The following is an 18,991-nucleotide window of genomic DNA, read 5'->3' on the forward strand; positions in this document are numbered from 1 at the left end:
AAATTCAAACCCGATAGGCTTGACTATGAGCAGGGTAGGATCTACACTTTCGCAAGCAGATTTGATGGCCCAATAAAAGCTAGAATGGAGCAACAAGAAGCAAAAAAGACACCAGCGACAACAGAAGTGGATGATCCTAGCAGTTCAGAATTAGAAACATCAGATGTGGAATTAGCAACATCCAAGACATTACATTTTTTAGAAGAATTCAAACTGTTACACATGGACAGTCGAATGGGCAAGAGAGGAAGAGGCCAAACAACAAGCCGAGGAAGATGACAAAGAGGAAAAAAGGGGAAACCATTACAAGGCGGGGCAACCGATACAAGCAACACAAATACAAGGACAACACGATCTGGCAACAACCAGAGGGGGAGACCGAGAGGCAAGAAGATATGAAATAAAAAATCTAAAACATGTCAACAAGAACTCTGTCCCTTGTAGAAGAATCAATTTTACAACTTGGATTATCGTACAGCCCCACCAATGCATATGACTTTACAGTGACAAGAATTGATTTCTTCAAATTCACAAGAAAGCTCAAATTAACCAAATGTTATGCTAATGAAGTCAAAGATCGAAAGCAAACCAACCATGGGGATATATCATCACCATTTCCCTTAACAGAGTCTGACATGGTAAATCGAACATGTCTGAATGAACTTCAATCTAATCCATATTCAGGGGAACCTGAAATCACAATGGATGACTCTGACCTAAAAGAAAGGTTTGGAATTGACACTGGTATGAGTAGCTCTAGCAATTTGAGACCTAAATCAATTTTCTGTCCAAACATCATGTGTAGTGCAATTGATATATTTGAAGATATAGTGGTTAAAGTCTTAAAATCACTATCAAGCAACTCACTGAACAAAAATATGAAAAATGTTAATTCATTACTATAGACTCTTGAACTTCTCAAGAATGATCACACAATAGTGATCCGACCATCAGACAAAGGAGGAGAAGGAGGAGGAGTGGTAGTTATGAATAGTGAGAACTACACTAAAAAAGCATTAAGACAATTTGAAAATGCCACATGGTATGAAAAAGTAGAAATGACAATTTTTGACGATAACAAAATAACATTTCGTTCTCTATTAGACAAATGGTGCAATGAATCATTAATTGATGATGATGAATATGTGTTCCTCAAAACCACCTTCCCTACTGCACCAATCATATATTTTAATACGAAGATTCACAAAGAATTAGAGAATCCGCCTGGGCGTCCAACAGTCTCGTCCATCAGATGTCTATTAGAGAATACGTCTAGATTTCTGGATCATTTCTTTCAGCCTTTTGTTGTCTGTTTAAATTCGTATATTCGGGACTACAGATCTGTTAATCAAGTTACAAGATATCAACTCGGAATCCAATTACCTTTTAGTATCTTTAGACGTTACCTCACTCTACACCTCTATAGGACATCAACATGGTCTGAAAGCCTGTAAATACTTCCTTGAAGGGAGAGCAGTCAGTTATGGAAGGCATAATCAAATGCTTCTTGAAATGCTTCATTTCTGTCTTGTTAACAATTACTTTCTATATGATGATCCTCTTTTTCTGCAAAAGCAGGGGACAGCCATGGGCTCATGCATGGCACCCACCTATGCCAATCTTTTTATGGGATGGTGGGACATGAATGTAGCCTGGAGAGAAGAGCTGGAATCTTTCACCAAACATATTATAGTCTGGTACAGGTTCATAGATGACCTATTTATAATATGGGATAATGCTGAACAACGGATGGAAGAATATATTAATGTTCTCAATAAGAACATCCTTAATCTGGAATTAACTAGTGTAATTGCCAAGGAAGAGTTAATATTTCTAGATGTTCAGTTCAATGTAGAAAATAACATCCTCAAATCGAGCCTATATAGAAAGAAAACCCGCTCCAACTCCACACTGCACGCAAGCAGCCACCACCCCATTCCCCTCAAGAGGTCAATGCCATATGGTGAATTTTTAAGAGCAAAACGAATTTGCAGCTCAGAAGATGATTATCAGAAAGAAGCCAAAAGAATAGGAAGCAGATTCATCAATAGGAGATATGCCAAAAATACTGTAACTGACTGTTATGAAAAGGCAGAAAAAGTCAAAAGAATGGACCTGCTTAATCCTGTTAAGAAATCTAAAGATAAGGTGATTAGGTTCATCACAGGATATAATCAACAGGTAAAGCACATTAAGACCATCATGCAGAAACATTGGAAGGTATTAACTACAGTCACTGACCTTAACAAAGTGTTGAGTGAGAAATCTAGTGTAACGTTTCGCAGAGCACCTACGCTCAAAAACATTTTGGCACCAAGTACTGTTAGAACAGAAAAAAACATGTCTAATTGGCTTCAAATTAAAAGTTCCCAAGTAGGCTTCAGCTAATGTGGTCATTGCAAAATGTGTAATTATGTGTCCAAGGTACTATTTATGAGCAGTAAAGGTTTATCGTGGAAACACAAACACAAGATAACATGTATTACTAAGTATGTAGTATATGCAGTAATATGCAGTTGTGGCCTGCATTATATTGGATCTACAATAGGTCCTCTAAAATTACGCATTTTGCAACACTATCGAGCCTTTAAAAACAAGGATCAGACATACTCACTACCAATACATTTTGAAGAAAAACACAATCGTGATGTAAAAGAAATGTCTTTTGTGGGATTGGCGCATGGTCCCCAACACCAAAGAATGGGAAACAGAGAACTTAGATTGTGCCAACTTGAAGCCAAATTAATCTGTAAACTTGACTCGCTAAAACAAATGGATTAAATATTGATTTGGAAATGTATGTGTTCCTATATGAATAAGATTCATGTAGTACACATGATCTGAACTGAAAGAGAAGCTCTCATTTTGAATTCCTGAACAAGAGTTAGATAGGTAGCATTATCCAACCTAAACTCTCTCCTATGTGTAATAATAGGAACTGTATGAGTTTATATGCTGGCATTAAGACTGTACTATAGCATTTCATTAACTTTTAATGGATATTAGCTAATATAGCATTGTATCTTGTCTATTGAGATAGAGGATGAGTATTCCTGACACATAGACTACACATTAATTCATACTGCGTATAGTATTATGAAATATGCACTAGCACTTTATATAGCAAGTTTGGACAAATTTGGAGCACTAGCACGTTATAACAAAGCGATGTTGCACAGTTCGATACATAGATATTTTTACTTGTATGAATATGTTTTTTAACAAATTTCAGAATAATTGCTCTAAGAATATGCTGGATAAAATGTGAAGTAGGCACAATGCATGACTATACAAGGATCATGCATATGAAGCATATCATTAGAGAAGTGCTATTAGATGTTTGACAAAAAGTCAGGAAAAAAAACTGCTGCACCTCTTTGCCTTTGTATGCAATTTCCGCCATCGGGGAGCTTTAAGGCTCTAGGATCGAAATTGGAATTAGATTCCTAGTAGCCTTATATTATTGAGATCGATCACACTGGTAAAGTATTCCCGGAAAAAAAAATGTGAAATAAAACAAATAAGTGAGTGTTGACTACGCAATTGCAATTGGTCCATTTTTGCGATTAAAACTAGTCAAACTTTATCATTAGCTTGACGATAAGACACAGGGTCTAATGCAGACACAGTGGCCCTTCACATCATTCCAAGATGGTGGATAACTGAGTCTTTTTAAATACTAGAGTGAGAGCAGCAATTAGAGAGCAGCGCCTAGTGGGTCACATGACCTAGTGACGCGAATGGGCGGAGCAGTCGCGTATCGCATCAACACACACTTCCTTTAAAAATGAATGCGGGATAGCAGTGAAATGGATAACAAACAGCCTGACGAAGCTCTTCTAACAGAGCGGAACGTGTGGCAACCTCCACCCGGTGGGGTGACTTCCATGTTTCTTACCTGGTCTGCACAAAGATTGAAGTAAGAATTTTACTATGATGATGCTTGTATCAAAATGATTAAATAAATACCTATATTTTTCACCAAGGCGGTCTAGTGTGTTGGGCATCTTTTACTATTATACTCATCAGCCTTTGTGAGCATATGGCTGGAGTAAGTAGTAGTATACATTTATGAAATATATCTATATATAAATATATATATCTATATATATATATTCAATGAAAAAACTTTGTTAAAGGGACGTTATGGTTAAGTTGCACTAATAAAAACCTATGAAATACAGTAAAAAAAAATCGTTAAAAGGATGTTATGCTTACAAGTTAAATCGAAAAACCCCTGAAATTCGCCAGTTATAGTAAGCTACGCAACCATAACTTGTGCCACCACCATGCACTGCTAAGACTAACACCCAGGACATCAAAGGTGACATCACAAATATCATTGATGACATCAAACATGTCTAGCCCCTTCTTTTTTGTTCACTGCCATATCTAGGCCAGATGGTTTTATTTACTGACGGTCAGAAACTTAACTTTCAAAAGGTATTACGTTTATAGATATTGCTATTCTCACATGTTCTTACACTACTTTCCTTGGATTGTAATCGCATCTTATGATGTACATATGTAGGGGAAGAAGCAGGCCTGAAACACAGCCATCATTTTTGTGCGTGAATACAATAATGTAGATTAAACACAATTGCTAATGATACTGCTTCTTGTTTGCTTACTTTACTCTCCATATATAAGCCCCATATTTGTATGCATTGTAGTCTATTTATGTGTTGTGTGTATTAGTAGAAATATGTAGTAAGTGCGGCATTATTAGCTACTTAGTACATGTTTCACAGTACGAAAAAGTCTGATACAGAAGCATTCACCGTTTTATTATATAACTTAAATTACAAATATAGCACCTCTGTGGTGTATGCTGCAGCCAATACCTACATTTCTGTATGAGTAGGTTCCTGTACTAGAAAGAACACTGCAATGGAATGTTCTTTAGAACACTACATTGCGTAATGAAGTATGTAGTTTATTACACATCTCCTGATAATCCCTGATACTTTTTTGCCAACATTACATTCACAGCCCCTTTTATCAAAAGTAAATGCACATGTGATGTCATCAGTGATGTCATCAACATTTGTGAAGTCATCTTTGATGTCCTGTGTGTTAGTCTTAGCAGTGCACGGTGGTAACGCGATTTATGGTTTCTTAGCTTACTATATCTGGCGAATTTCAGGGCTTTTCTGATTTTGCTTGTAACCATAACGTCCTTTTAACAACATTTTTTACTGAATTTCATAAGTTTTTATTAGTGCAACTTAACCATAATGTCCCTTTTAACAACGTTTTTTCATTGAATTTCATGGGTTTTTACCAATTCATGCTATTTTCCTACAACTTATTAATATCATACTTACAAAATATAACAATATGTGTGTCCAATTTACAAAGTGTCACCTTAAAACTGTCATTTCCCACCTTCTAGAATCATGTTTAACACTTCTATACACTTATTGCTACTATTTCAACTAGTTTTGCATCTGTAGACGTCTACGAACGTCTGACTTCATTGCAGACCTTCCGGACAGTGCCACATGACCATACGCTGGCGCGTGGCATGATGTGTCAGAGAATCCGTCCGCACTTCACAATAAAATCTGTGCTTCGCGGACAGTTCGGAACTGCATTTTCTACTGATCTAGGAACTTTCAACTTCAAAATTTCCCTTGCACACCTCCTACACCTTTTCGTGCTCATTATCCATTACCAATCTAGTACACAGTACATAATTGGAAGAATGTTATCAAAACTGCTATTTATCTTCGAAATGGCATCAGTTATTGCCATCCCTCCTCCCCAAGAGCCACCACCACCACCAGCTGGAGGACCTTCACAACAAAAAATGTGCAGTACTTTCAAAGACAATGAAGAGAACCAAGAAGATGAGGTAGAGGAAGTGCCTACTTCTAGCACCAAGATCGAATCATGGGTGTGCCAGTTCTTGGCTACTGTTGGGAGTGTACCAAAGGCTAAAGCTACCAAAGTGAAATGCGCTGAGTGCAATTTTGTACTCGGTCGCAGACTACCTGGACAGTACTCCTGCGGGACCACCTCCATGCGCCGCCACACCAGATCCCATGACTGCAAAGCTATCAGAAAGGTTGTTCCTTTCTCATCAAGTAGTAAGCTGTTTTCCTCCATCTCATCTTCCTCAACAAATACTGTGACCAACACAGCCTGATGTCTGCGGGCATTGGTGTGTTATAAATAAATAAATAAGGAGGGCTATGGACCATTATCGTACATTGCAGCCCCTGAAATGGGGGATAAAGGCCATTAGCAGCCCTGGTTCCCAAAGCGGGAACCCAGGGTGCTAAAACATAGATTTTTGACAGCCAACATGGAAAGAGAAGGCAGGGCTCCGTACACAGCCCCTCTTCCGTTGCCATGGCAGCCTGCAAAACCCTATGAACATATTTCCATTTCAAACCTATCCTACCTTCGAATAATTTTTCCACATAGCCGGTCCCAGGTAGACATAGCCACTTTAACACCATTTTCTATCCCTAGTGGTCATGGCCAGTAGCCAGATTGTCCGTGTCCTGACCTTATGCCATGACCCAGACAATCTGGCTACTGCCCACGGCCACAGGCTATACCTCAGTCACCAAAGGTATATGACTATTTTTTGTACCTACATTATTACACTTGCAAAAAATAAAACACGGGCACATTTGCAAAACTATGCTTTAATGTCCTTGCCAATGCTCCTCACAAGTTTACTCGAAAAATCTGCCCAGGTTTTATTTTTTAAAAAGTGTCAAAATGTATGTACATACAATAGTCCTATAACTTAGCCCCCACTTGACAAAATCCATTGAGTCTTTATACAAACATTGATGGTTGGGTCTATAATCTTTCTCAAAACTTTTGTCCACATTCGTGAAATAGCAACAAAGTTATAAGCCATCTTAAAAATGTTGAGACCTCCCCCTCTAATTTCGCCTCCTCTTGATAAAATCCCATCAAACTTTAGAAAAACATTTATATCTAGATCCAAAATCGTTTTGCCAAATGTTGTGCCGATTTGTCAAATGACACCACATTTATATGCCTTTACAATATTTTGGGACTCGCCCCTCTAATTTTGCCCCCTCTTGACAGAATCCCACAAAACTTTGCAAAACCATTCTGGATTAGTTCTAGAACAAAATTGCAAAATTACATGCAGTTTCATTGAGTGGCGCAAAAGTTATAAGCCATCCAAAAACTGCTTTTCACCAACCCTGTAATGCAGAAATAGGTACAGATGTCCGCAAACACCACAGGACTGCCGCAGGGCATCTGGGGTGTTTGCAGACTTTCGGGGGGTGAAACAACCCATTTTTTGGCTTCTTATGGCCATATCCAATCCAATACTCATCCCCCCACATCCCCAGAGATTGTTTGTTGAGTTTGACAAGTGCAATGCAGCTTTTTTTTTCTTTTATGTTTTCACCGCGGACCCCAAAAAAGTCTGCAAATCCAAGATGGCAGGCGTTTCAGGAAAACGGACGCTTTTCACGTTTTCTCGCCACCCAATCAGCGGCCGCATCCTGATGTCCGCGGACCACACAAAAGTCAGTGAATTTTCTGGCCAATCAGAGGCCAGCCCGCGGACAGAACAGCCAATCAGAGGCCACTCCGCGGACAGAACAGGGAAGTGAGTCCACGGAGCGGACATAGAGATCACATTTTTTTTTGCCTTAGGTTTTGGTCGTTTAAAAGAAAACTACTGGACGGCTTTACGCCAAATTAACAAAAGCACGCTTTCGGGACCAAGCCGCCGCTCCTGCTGCAAATTTTGTGAAAATGCGTCCAGCGGTTTGGGCTGTAGGCGCAAAAGAAATATTTTCCCATTATGTCTATGGGAAAAAAATAAATTTTGGGACCCCCCCTATAACTGTGCCCCCCCTGTGACCAAACCTCACCAAACTTTGCAAAACAATTCAGAGTGGGGCCACATCATTGTTTCACAGTTTGGTGAGGATTCGTCCAGGGGGAACAAATTTATAAGCCACCCAAAAAGTGCTCTTCCTATGGGTTTAGCAATTAACCATAACTACATGGCCACTACCTCAGGCCATTTAATTAGAATAGAGGTAACTTCATTGTTAAGAAGAAAGCAGAAGAAAACTTCATCTTGGCCACCAGCAAGACTGCTTAGTCCCTCAGAAGGTAGGCGAAGAGATTACTGCGTCTAACAGGGTCTGAAGCGGAGCATCCTCCCTTTCAGCGAGACTGCAACACCCGGGGGTTCTACATCCAACTAACTTTCTCCGTGATGCCCTTTCCTTTATGGGGGCATCCCCTGCCTTTCCCAATTGCGCTCTGCCTTTGGCCGAAAGGCAGATCACAAGTCCAAGAGACGGAGGGTGAAAATCCAGTTAGAAGTGGAAAAACCCAGTGCCCCTCACTCTTGCATGCATTCCCAGAACCCTCATCATGCACCTGCAGTGCACTCCGACTACCCTTCTGTATTTGTCCTTCAGTGGACAATACAATAACTATTGTCTGCAATTAGTCCGCTCATATAACATTTTTGTGACCTTGTTCTGCTTTCCCTGCTACTTGCTCATTCTGTGAAGCTCGCTGAAAATGCAGACTTTATTACTGCAATGGGAGATGAGTGTTCAGAATGGCTGCGCATCGACGCCATCTTATTCTGGCTCGCATTTTTCACACTAGCATTACATTGGTCTAATAAGAAGCCTGCTAGAAACTGCCAATTTTTGCCCAACTGTAACTGAAAATGAAATCGGCTTTTTGTTTCTGTGCCCTGGATACAATTAAATTAGGAGATGGCTTGTTCCAGTGATCACACTTTGCAAGATCTGTAACTGAGGCTTATGTTTTATGCATGTCAAAATTCTACTCGGAAGTAGTTTTTGTAGTGTCTAGTTACATTGCTAGCACTTTGTCTTCAAAATTTAAACAATTGGGGAAATATGAATTACTTGGTACAATCTGTACATTTTTAAATATCGATATTATTTTTCGATTTTTCCCCATAATGTATAACTGAATTAAATGTGTATACGTGTTTTTTTTAAAAACTGAAATGAAGCTGTTTTGACTTGACATTACAAGATGAGGATGGGAGGGCCATCAGAATTTGGTACAGCGATGGTCACTGCTGTGTATCAGTAATCGCTAACACATTAAAAGCATGGGATTTGTGTTATAATCTAGTGCAGACGTTATTCTTTCCTCTGAGGATATTGCTTGGTGACGCAAATTACTGGTGAGAGAGTAATGGATAATCTTCATTACACCAAGTCCTAGTCTTCCTGGTCAGAGTCCTAGTTTCCCCTCCCTCTCTCCATTGTGAGCAAGTATCAGCTTGATATGAATACATCCCTTTGTATGGAGGAAGGAACTATTTGAAGTACGTGATTAAATAAAATATACATGGAACAAGGCATATAGGCCAGAATTGTATCTCCCAAGTTCACTTTTTGGAAAATATAATATATGGTTTCTGTCTTGGGCGACTGCGCCTCACCACGAGGAAGACTAGAGATCAGCCTAAATGAAGATTATACATTACCAGGCCATATTCTACCATTCGAATGCTGCACTCCATTTCTGAAGAAAATGTATGACACAGCACAAAATAGTATTTCTCTGGTATGTTCAAAATGATAAATCGTACCATTTTCTTCTATATTTTTCACACAAAGGTAGTAAACCGATTATCGTGCTTAATGCAAGAACGCCATGCTAGTTTAAAGTCTTCACTACTGCTTGTCACATTTTACTTGAAATCATTGTAGGAAAACTCGGGTGATTTGGGATGTTTATTTTGTGACCCTATTACAGTGAGAGACATCTTACATAAATATGAGAGGGCATTGTGTTTCCTAGCCTGTGTTTTGGGGCTTGCAAGTCCCATCCAGTAGGTACAATGAATGCCAATGAGAGGGAAACAGAGTTACTGAACACACTGCCGCCACTCCGCGTGGTGGTGATTTTTTTTTTTCCAGGTGGATTGCATACGAAGGAGCAAACTTCTTAGGAAAACAGATACTGCTGGAGACCGGGGAGATCATAAACTGGACTGACTTTAGTGGTTGGAACGCAATTGGCTCCCTGCGGCCTGTCAAGCAGGTAACTTGAAGAGATTGTTTTTCTCTTTTTATGCTTGCTTTGATTTTGCCATCTCTTGTCGGACCTATGTTTTTAATGTCTAGTTTAACGCTCCCAAATGTGTTATGCACTATAATGGTATAGAGCAATACGTTCATTACGTAATATACCAGGTTACTCATTACCACATCCTTCGTTTTGCGCACCAAGTCGGATACTTGTCAGAGCACTGTACAGGCAACAGTCCAGTAAGTTCCAATAAATTAGAAAGCATATTCATATAAACATGTACATCAAGCAAAAATAGATTCAGCATGCATATAGCGCGACCCTGGCATATTTACGAAAAACGGAAAATGTGCTGACGATGATAATAGCAACATTGGAAAATAGCATTTGAGACCTTCAAGAATAAATCAAAGAGAAGCAGTATAGGAGGGGAAGGGGTGACGATAAACACTAGGCACAATCGTCAACGGATCAAGAAAGCCTTTCAGGGAGGAGAGTAAATCTGATTGAAGCGAGGAATCGTAAAGTGAAATGGTCAAGGAGGTGTGTTGTGTCTCTCAAAGGGTGGTGGGGCGCCCTGAGATCGGGTGTGGGCCCATACGCCGACAAAGAAAGACACGTTAGCCAGGTTAGGTGGTTAGTGTGGAACCGCCTCTTTATTTCTGCTACGTCCCGCGCGGTGGTGTGCCTGAATACAACATTCCTCTCCTTTTCTCATAACAAACACTAACCATTGCAACTTTCACATCATTCGTCATATTACACCATCAAATTACACCACAGGTGTCCATATTAGCACACATACTCATTCTGCTTACCCAGGGGCTTTGGGGCCATCCTCAGGTTGTATCTGCTTTGTCGCTGGAGCAGTCCTGCGGCCGGCCTCTTCTCTTCTCTTCTCTGCTGTTGGCGACAGGGCTGGCTGACAGACTAGCTGTCCCTGCTCGTTCCTCAGTATCGGAGGCAAATTAGGCTTCGTCTGACGTGCTTCGCCCCATGGTGGTTGTCACCCCATCGCCCTCCTCTTGTGGCTGGTCCTGACTTTCCTTCTGCATGGTGTCAGGGACTCATTGAACCAGGAAGTATTCTGTGCAGTGGTCCAGTGGCCCCGACTGGCAACTATCATTGTCCCTTTCTTCCGGGCCACCATCCAGGTGGTGGGGTCATAACTGGCTCACCGGCTTTGACTTTGAGGCGTTCTGCAAAGCTAGTACCTTATCCCCCACCTTGTGTCACGTTACTTTCACTCAGCGTTGGGTGATCATGTGTTTGTTGGGAGCCACTCTTCATGAGTATGTTCGCTGTCAGTCCATGTTGTGCACTTGTTTGCTTGGGTGATGAGGTATTGAGTTCAGAAGGGTCCCATACATCAAGTCAGCTGGGGGCATATCGGTTGAGATGTGCTGTGTCAGCCGGTAGTTCCACAGGAACCGGTATAACTCAACCTTCCATTGGCTGTTTTGAGCCATTGCTATGTGCAGCACCTTGTTAATCAACCTCATGAATCTTTCGGCATCGCTGTTGGCTTGCGGCCATCTTGGGGTGATGTGGTGGTGGTGGTGGTGGTGGATGTGTAGGTCGTCCAAGTATTTCGCCAGCTCTTTCCCTTGAAAATGGTGCCTCTTCTGGCAGTCAGCAAATCATTGACTAAGAAATACCACCCATCCAGTAGCGACCCCAGCTACCTATCTAATCTCTTCACTGCGGAGAGTTTGGTGGTTCAGGCAGCTACAGCCACCTCGAGGCAGGAAGCATAGCCTACCATCCCTCCTGATAGGGACGACCAGCACTTCGATGGTTGGGCACGCAAAGTATTTTCTGCTGGGAGTATAGCACTGAAGTCAGCCAACTACACCTGTGCCTTGGCAAGATTTTCACACACTCGGTGGAATTGTCTCTCTAGTGGCTGAGCATATTCCTGAGGGGGAGGAAAGGGATGGGTTCCTTGCTCTTGTGCAGGATGGCAAGGATGCCATGTGTGAATCCCTTCAGTCGGGGTTGGACACGGCTGATAGTGTCAGCCGGTCCATGGCTGCGAGCACCATGATACGAATGTTTGTGTGGTTGTGGAAGTCGGGGTTTGCTACGGATGTGCAAGCCCGTCTTCTGAAAATGCCCTTCGATGGCTCTCATTTGTTTGGCAGCAAGGCTGACGAGAGCCTTGAGAGGTTTCAGATCTCCAAAGCGGCTGCTAAATCTTTAGGCGCAGCTGTGCGTCAACCTCTGCCTTTTCGTACTAGGGGACAACAGTGGAGGGGGGGTTCCTTTTGGTTACTACTCCTCTTTTGGTAGAACAAGAGGAGCCGCTAATCATAGGGGTCACCGTAAAGGTGCCCGTGGTGGACGTGGAACTAGAGGTGCCAAAGCCGCTCAGGCAGCTGACTCTTTGCCTTCAGGTGCTGCCATAGCCGCTCCAACAGCTATGAGGCCATGTTCTATTGTTCGCCGGTTGGGGGCAGACTGTCTCAGCATCTCGAAGAATGGCGAGCTATTACTTCGGATGCGTGGGTTCTGGATACAATAGCCCACGGATACTGCCTTCCCTTCTTACAGCGGCCTCACGACAATCCACCGGGGAATCTCTCTTTGAAGCTTCTGGTTCCGCTCCCTGTGCAGGAAATCTTGACCCTGCTGGAGAAAGGCGCTATAGAACTGTTGCCTGTGGCGGAGAGGAACAAGGGATGGTATTCCCCATATTTTTTGATTCCAAAGAACGACAGGGGACTGAGACCCAGCTTGGACTTGAGTTGGTTGAACAAGTTCCTCAGGAAGGACAAGTTCAAGATGGTCACTCTTTCTCAGGTCCTTCAGGCCCTTCGACTTCAGGATTGGTTGTTGTCTCTGGACCTACAGGATGCTTATTTTCATCTGCCGATTCATCCAAAGCACAGAAAATACCTGAGGTTTGCGGCTGGCAGCTCGCACTTTGAGTTTCGGGTCCTGCCATTCGGAGGGTCTTCACCAAGCGAATGGTGGTGGTGGCAGCGTATCTCAGGAGAGGGGGGTTCACGTCGACCCCTACCTGGATGACTGGCTGATCCGAGCGAGTTCACACGAACAAGCTTTGGATCATCTAAGCCTCACCTGCCACTCCCTTCACAAGCTGGGCTTCTCCCTCAATTTCAGGAAGTCACATATGACACCTTCCCAACAGCTCCAGTACATCGGGCTGTGTTGGACACGTCCTTGGAAGTGCTCGCCTCCCAAGGTGAAGGCTCATCACATTGTACAGATGGTAAACAAATTTCAACGTGCCCAGTGTCTTCCGGCTTTCGAATTCTTAAGGTTGCTCGGCCTCATGGCATCCTGCATTTTTCTGGTGCCAGAGGCCAGACTGAGGATGAGATTAATGGGTTCTCAAGATGCAGTGGTCGCAATTCTGAGGCAAAATGTCTGATCCCGTTAAGATTCCACTCTCGGTCTCATGGGATCTGCTGTGGTGGGCCAGCGAAGGGAATCTGATGAAAGGGGGGGCGTTTTGGCAACCGTGGCCGGAGGTGACGGTGGTGACGGACGCTTCCCTCACAGGATAGGGAGCTCATGCGAACGATCTGACTGCCAGCGGTCGTTGGTCTACGTCGGAGTCCAATCTCCACATCAACCTGCTGGCGCTATAGGCCATCATGCTGGCCCTGAAGGCTTTTTTGCCATCTGCATGGGGGAAGAGTGTCCTGATCATGATGGACAACACAGTGGCCATGCATTACCTCAACAAAAAATGGGGGTTATGGTCACTCCCGCTGTGTAGAGAGATGATGCAGCTATGGTCCTGGGCGACACAGCAAGGAATATCACTCTCGGCAGTTCATTGAGCTGAAGAGGAGAATGCAACGGCGGACGCTCTGAGCAGGCAGAGCATGGTCTCCCACAAGTGGGAGTTGGCTCAGGAAGTCCTTCTGGAGATCTTCGCCCTTTGGGGAACCCCTCAAGTGGATCTGTTCGCCACCGGTGGCAACCGAAAGTGTGAGAGATTTTCCTCAAGGGAATTTCCTTCGAGGTGCCTTAGGGGAAGCGTTTGTTGTGGATTGGTCATTCCCACTTCTGTATGCATTTCCTCCGGTCCCCGTCATTCCTCAGGTGCTAAGGAGGTTGCAGAGGTTCGGATTCCACATGATCCTCATTGTTCCAGATTGGGCCATGAGCGCCTGGTACCCGGACCTTCTAGAAATGTCCATCTGCCCTCCACGCCGTCTTCCCCAAAGAGAGGATCTTCTCTCGTGTGAGAGGAGTGTGGGGGGGAGGGTCGGGTTCTCCATCCAGAGGTCATGAGACTCAACCTTCACGTTTGGTTTGTGAAAGGTTGAGATATAAGGATTGGGACCTCCCGGATGACGTGATGGAGGTGTTGCTTTCGGCCAAGTTGGCCAGCAACCAAATCCCTGTACCGTTGCCGTTGGTGTAAGTGTTGCGACTGGTACAGAGGAAACAATGTCGATCCTTTTCAGTGTTCCATCCCGATGGTTCTTTATTTCTTGCTTTCTTTGGCCCACAGGGGTCTTCAAGTGGGTACCATTAAAGGTTACCTGGCGGCGCTGTCTATTTTCAAGCGCTTGTCTGAAGAATGTTCTTATTTTAAGATTCCTTTGATTTCCCAATTTCTAAAAGGGCTCACAAATGTGTTCGCGCCGTCCCGTTTTCAGGTGCGGGTTTGGGATCTGAATTTAGTCTTGAAATTCCTGATGGGTGCTCTGTTTGAACCACTGCACTCTCGTCCTTTAAGACTATTGTCTTTCAAGATGGCTTTCTTAGTTGCAGTTACATCTGCTCGCAGAGTGAGTGAATTGGAGGCACTTTCATCTAAACCACCCTTTACTGTGTTCCACAAGGATAGGGTTGTACTGAGGGTATGTCCTTCCTACCTAAGGTAGTGTCTGAGTTCCATCCGAGCCAGAAAGTGGTACTTCCTGCTTTCTATCTTCCCCCTCATCCTGGTAAGGAAGAGGAGAGACTTCATAGGTTGGACCCAAGGAGAGATTTGAGCTTTTATATCTCTAGGATGTCCAGCGTCAGAGTGGACAAACAGCTTTTTGTGGGATACACTGGACACTGATTGGGCCAGGCTGTTACTAAACAGACCTTGTCCAGGTGGATAATCCTCACCCTTACTGATGCAGATTGGCGGGCAAGAACCCTCCTGGGGGGTTGAGCACTCAATCCACTAGGGGCGTGGCTACCTCCACAGCCCTGCAGCGGGGAGATCCTATTAAGAATATTTGTGATGCAGCAACGTGGTCTTCCATCCACACCTTTGTCAAACATTACTCCCTGGATACGCTCCATGGTCAGGATATGGCCTTTGGTAAAGCGGTGCTTTATTCTGCCATCTGATTGGGTATTCTAAATTCTTCTCCCTCTTCCATTCACTGATACTGCCTTGGGAGTCTGTCAAAGATGTGGAATACGTTGGAGGAACATCCAGTCGAAAGAACGTTACCAGTATGTAAGTAACTTGTTCTCTTTCAGGAATTTGCATTTCTCCTTGTGGCTGGTTAGTCCAGCATTCTCTAGACTTCGAGGACTGCTATCAGTCGGCATAGGTGTTCTTCTCTGATGCTGGTGTGGACCAGGTTGTCATCGCTGACATTTAGTACCCCTGGGATGCCTTGGAGGACCAATTGGATGTCTTCTGCAATACTTCTGCTGACGACGATATTCCAAAATGCAGTCTCTTGTATCTTCTTAATCCTAAGTGCGTTGAGAACGTAGTTATGTACTGTGAGTCTTTGTGCAACTTTAACTGGTGGTACCCAGCGTTTAAGTCTAGTTTGGAGAAGAAACGGCACCCTGTCGCGTCTGTCACAATCTTGTTCAGGGTCAGGGTAATGTGTCTTTCCCGGTCGATGGCTGCATTTGGTAGGAGCATGTCGATACATATGCGTACCTTACATGGTTGTTTTATTTTTTGCGACGACAATGGGAGAGACCCACTGGGTTGGTCCGACACCATCTCCATTATGTCTGCCTTCTCAAGTTCGGGCAGTTCTTTGGCAACTCGTATGTGGAACGGCATCCTTGTATGCTGTACTGCTTTGGGTTGTACTGTTGTATCGATGTGTGGTTTGATTAGCTTCCCTTTCAGGCATCATATGCCCTGGAGTAGGTCAGAGTGCTTAGCCAATAGTTTGTGGATATCGTCGGAATGTCTGACCTTGCAGGTTAATTTTATTAGCCCGAGGTCTTCTGCCGACTCGCAGCTGAGTAGGCATTCTATGCTAGCTTCAACAACGTATACCTTCGATTGGACCTCCTGAGCATTGTCGAAAATTGTTCCACTACTGGTAGCTGTGTTTTACAGCCATATGCATATAGGACCTTGTCTGTGTCTTTCAGCTTCAGCTGTGGTTGCATTTTTCGAACATCTTCACTGGCATGCCGTTTACTGAGGCCCCTGAATCGATCATAATTACTGTTTCTTGTCCTTGTCACGTGTATGAGGCACCTGGGCCGCCGCCTCTTCGTTGACGTCTTTCCTCTGTGTTGTAGGACTGATATGAGGTGGACATTCCCTCTTCTTTTTTTGCGTCCTGTTTCCACCGCTGCTGCCACTCCATCTTGTTCTTCTCCCGATTTGTCAGTGGAGAAGTTATTTTTTGCCTCGAGGCAAGCTTTTGCTTGTTTTATTTTCTTGGTGTATGGTCTTAGCGCTTGGGCCTAGTTCTGTATTGGCGGGCCTGAGGATGGGCACACTCTTGGGTAATGGTCTCGGTGGCCACATGCGCTGCATGTGGTCTCTCGGGTCGGCCAGTTCCTCCTCCTATGGCATTGTCCGCTGCATCAGCCACAATTGTTGGGCCAGGCATTCTTGGTTGCCATCCCGGGGGTGTTGTGCAATTTGCTGCTCTGTTCCGTGGGTACTGGGCGATTGGTGATCTGTAGCCAGGGTGGGTTGTTGTTTTTGCAGAGTGGTGTTCATGTGTGCCGCTCGGGCACGCAAGAGCTCCCTCTGACATTCGTATTAGAGTATTCTTGCCAGGGAGATGGTGTTCTCACTCAGGAAGATCCGCCACAGCTTCTCCGACTGCATACCAGTTTATTAACTGGCGCATGATTTCTTTTTCGACATCGTCACACTCACATAATAGGCCCAATCTTCGGAGCCTGGTGTGATACGCTTCAAGGGTTTCCTCATCGATCTAGACTGTGGTGCAGAAATTAAGTCTCAATGTCCGGGTTCAATTGTGGCATGAAATGTGCTGTGAGGGTGTCTTTCGCCGACTTGTAGAAGTCTGTTTCATCCTGTGTGGCTAGGGAGTAGAAAAGGTGTGGTACATTGTCCCCTACACTCAGTAGCAGGTGGGACATCATCTTCCTGGGTGTTGTGACGTCTTTGCAGTCCATCGCCATTTCAACTTTTGTAGCCATATTGTCCATCTGGGTCCTACTGATGAAGGATCCATGTAAGGGTCAAAAGGGGCTAGCACTGTATTCAAACTGATTTGGCTTCATTGTGTTGATGGTGTGGTCAGCGAAGCTGCCAACCTTGATTGGGTGCCTGCACTGGGCAAGGATATGCCTTGCGCCATGTTTTCCTGCTTTCAGCCCCTTGTTTTGTATTTGTATTTGTAATGTTTATTTGTAAAGCGCCAATTTTATTTATTTATATTTGTAAAGCGCACAAGTGGCCCTCGGGTATTGTGGCGCTGTTAGTCGGCTTGAGGAAAGCAGAATAGGATGGAGCAGAACAAAATAATCACAGTTAACAGATAGTACACGAACAGTAGCATGGTGCCCTAGGCCAGATGGTTCAATGGTTACAGGGGAAACTAGTACATGTCGCTTAGCAGTCAGGAAACAACAAGGGCAGCGTGGACCACAATGAAACATAATTACAATGACAGTAACATAAGATGTTTGGCATGAGGGTTCCATGGTTACAGGGGAACGGGATAAATAAAGCAAAGTCATTTAATGGACATCTGTGTTCCTTTCGTTGAGTGAGGGAGCCGGCGTGTTAACGTGGAAGGACAAGCGGGCTTATTTTAGTTGAAGAATTTTGTCTTGAGAGCTTTACGGAAAACAGCGTACAAAGTTTCATTCCTGAGAGCAGTGGGCAGCGCATTCCAATTTTTAGGAGCTAGGTATTGGAAACTAGAGCCTCCGCCTTCGCTCTTTTGTAGGTGGGGACAGAGATCAGGTTGCAGTGGTGAGTACGTGTGGGCCTAGAGGAGGTGACGGGTAATATTTTTTCTGGTGAGTACCGTGGGGCTGTGAGGGAGAGGCACTTATGTGTGATGGCCAGGGTTTTGAATAGAATTCACTCTTTCACTGGCAGCCAGTGAGCATCCCTTCTTCCCTGTGAGAGATGTTCTCTTTTGGGTGTGACTTGTAACCTGTGGAGGTTTTCGGCAAATGGGCCCATAAATAGGGCATTGCAATAGTTCAGTTTGGCCCCAATGGTGGCCCTGGCTATTGAGAGGCAATTTTTGGTGGACAAGTAGTGTTTGACAGCATTGATGATTTTGGTGGTGAGTGCTGACGAAGACGCAATGGCGCTCACTTGGCGCGTCATGGAGAGAGAGGAGTCAAGGAATACCCCTAGCATTTTGACTGCTGATGTCACTGTGATGATACTGTTATCAATGTTAAAGTTCTTGTATTGAGAGTCCAGCTTGTTGAGCGTATTGTTGGTACCTACCAGGAGGATCTCTGTTTTATCACCATTGAGACACAATCCATTAGCTGCCTAAAGATCTAGAAGCAGTAGAAGTGCCGACTTGCCATTGTCCATTATCTCACCTAGTTGGATCTTGAGGTCAAGTAAGGTGGATTCTGTTCCATGGCCGGGCTGAAACTAGATTGCCTCTTCCCCAAGATGCTTTTGGCTTCTAAGAACTGCTGGATTTGAGCATAGGCAACTTTGTCCAGACTTTTTAAGAGGAATGGGACCGTGGTGATGGGTCTGTAGTTGTTGAGGATTTCTGGTTCTAGGGATAGTTTTTTTTAG

General features: G+C 43.9%; 1 protein-coding gene across 2 annotated transcripts in view; it reads left to right on the top strand.

The window, feature by feature from the left end:
* The window catches only part of CRYBG3 (crystallin beta-gamma domain containing 3), a 2,312,058-nt gene that overhangs the window by 1,945,877 nt on the left and 347,190 nt on the right, over window positions 1–18,991 (top strand). For both annotated transcript variants that reach the window (XM_069639009.1, XM_069639010.1), the window contains one exon: window positions 9,936–10,059. In XM_069639009.1, coding sequence (XP_069495110.1) covers window positions 9,936–10,059 — 124 coding nt within the window. The remainder of the gene's footprint in view (window positions 1–9,935; window positions 10,060–18,991) is intronic.

Source organism: Ambystoma mexicanum, chromosome 7q, assembly GCF_040938575.1.
Source record: "Ambystoma mexicanum isolate Mex_15411 chromosome 7q, UKY_AmexF1_1, whole genome shotgun sequence".
Lineage (NCBI taxonomy): Eukaryota > Metazoa > Chordata > Amphibia > Caudata > Ambystomatidae > Ambystoma > Ambystoma mexicanum.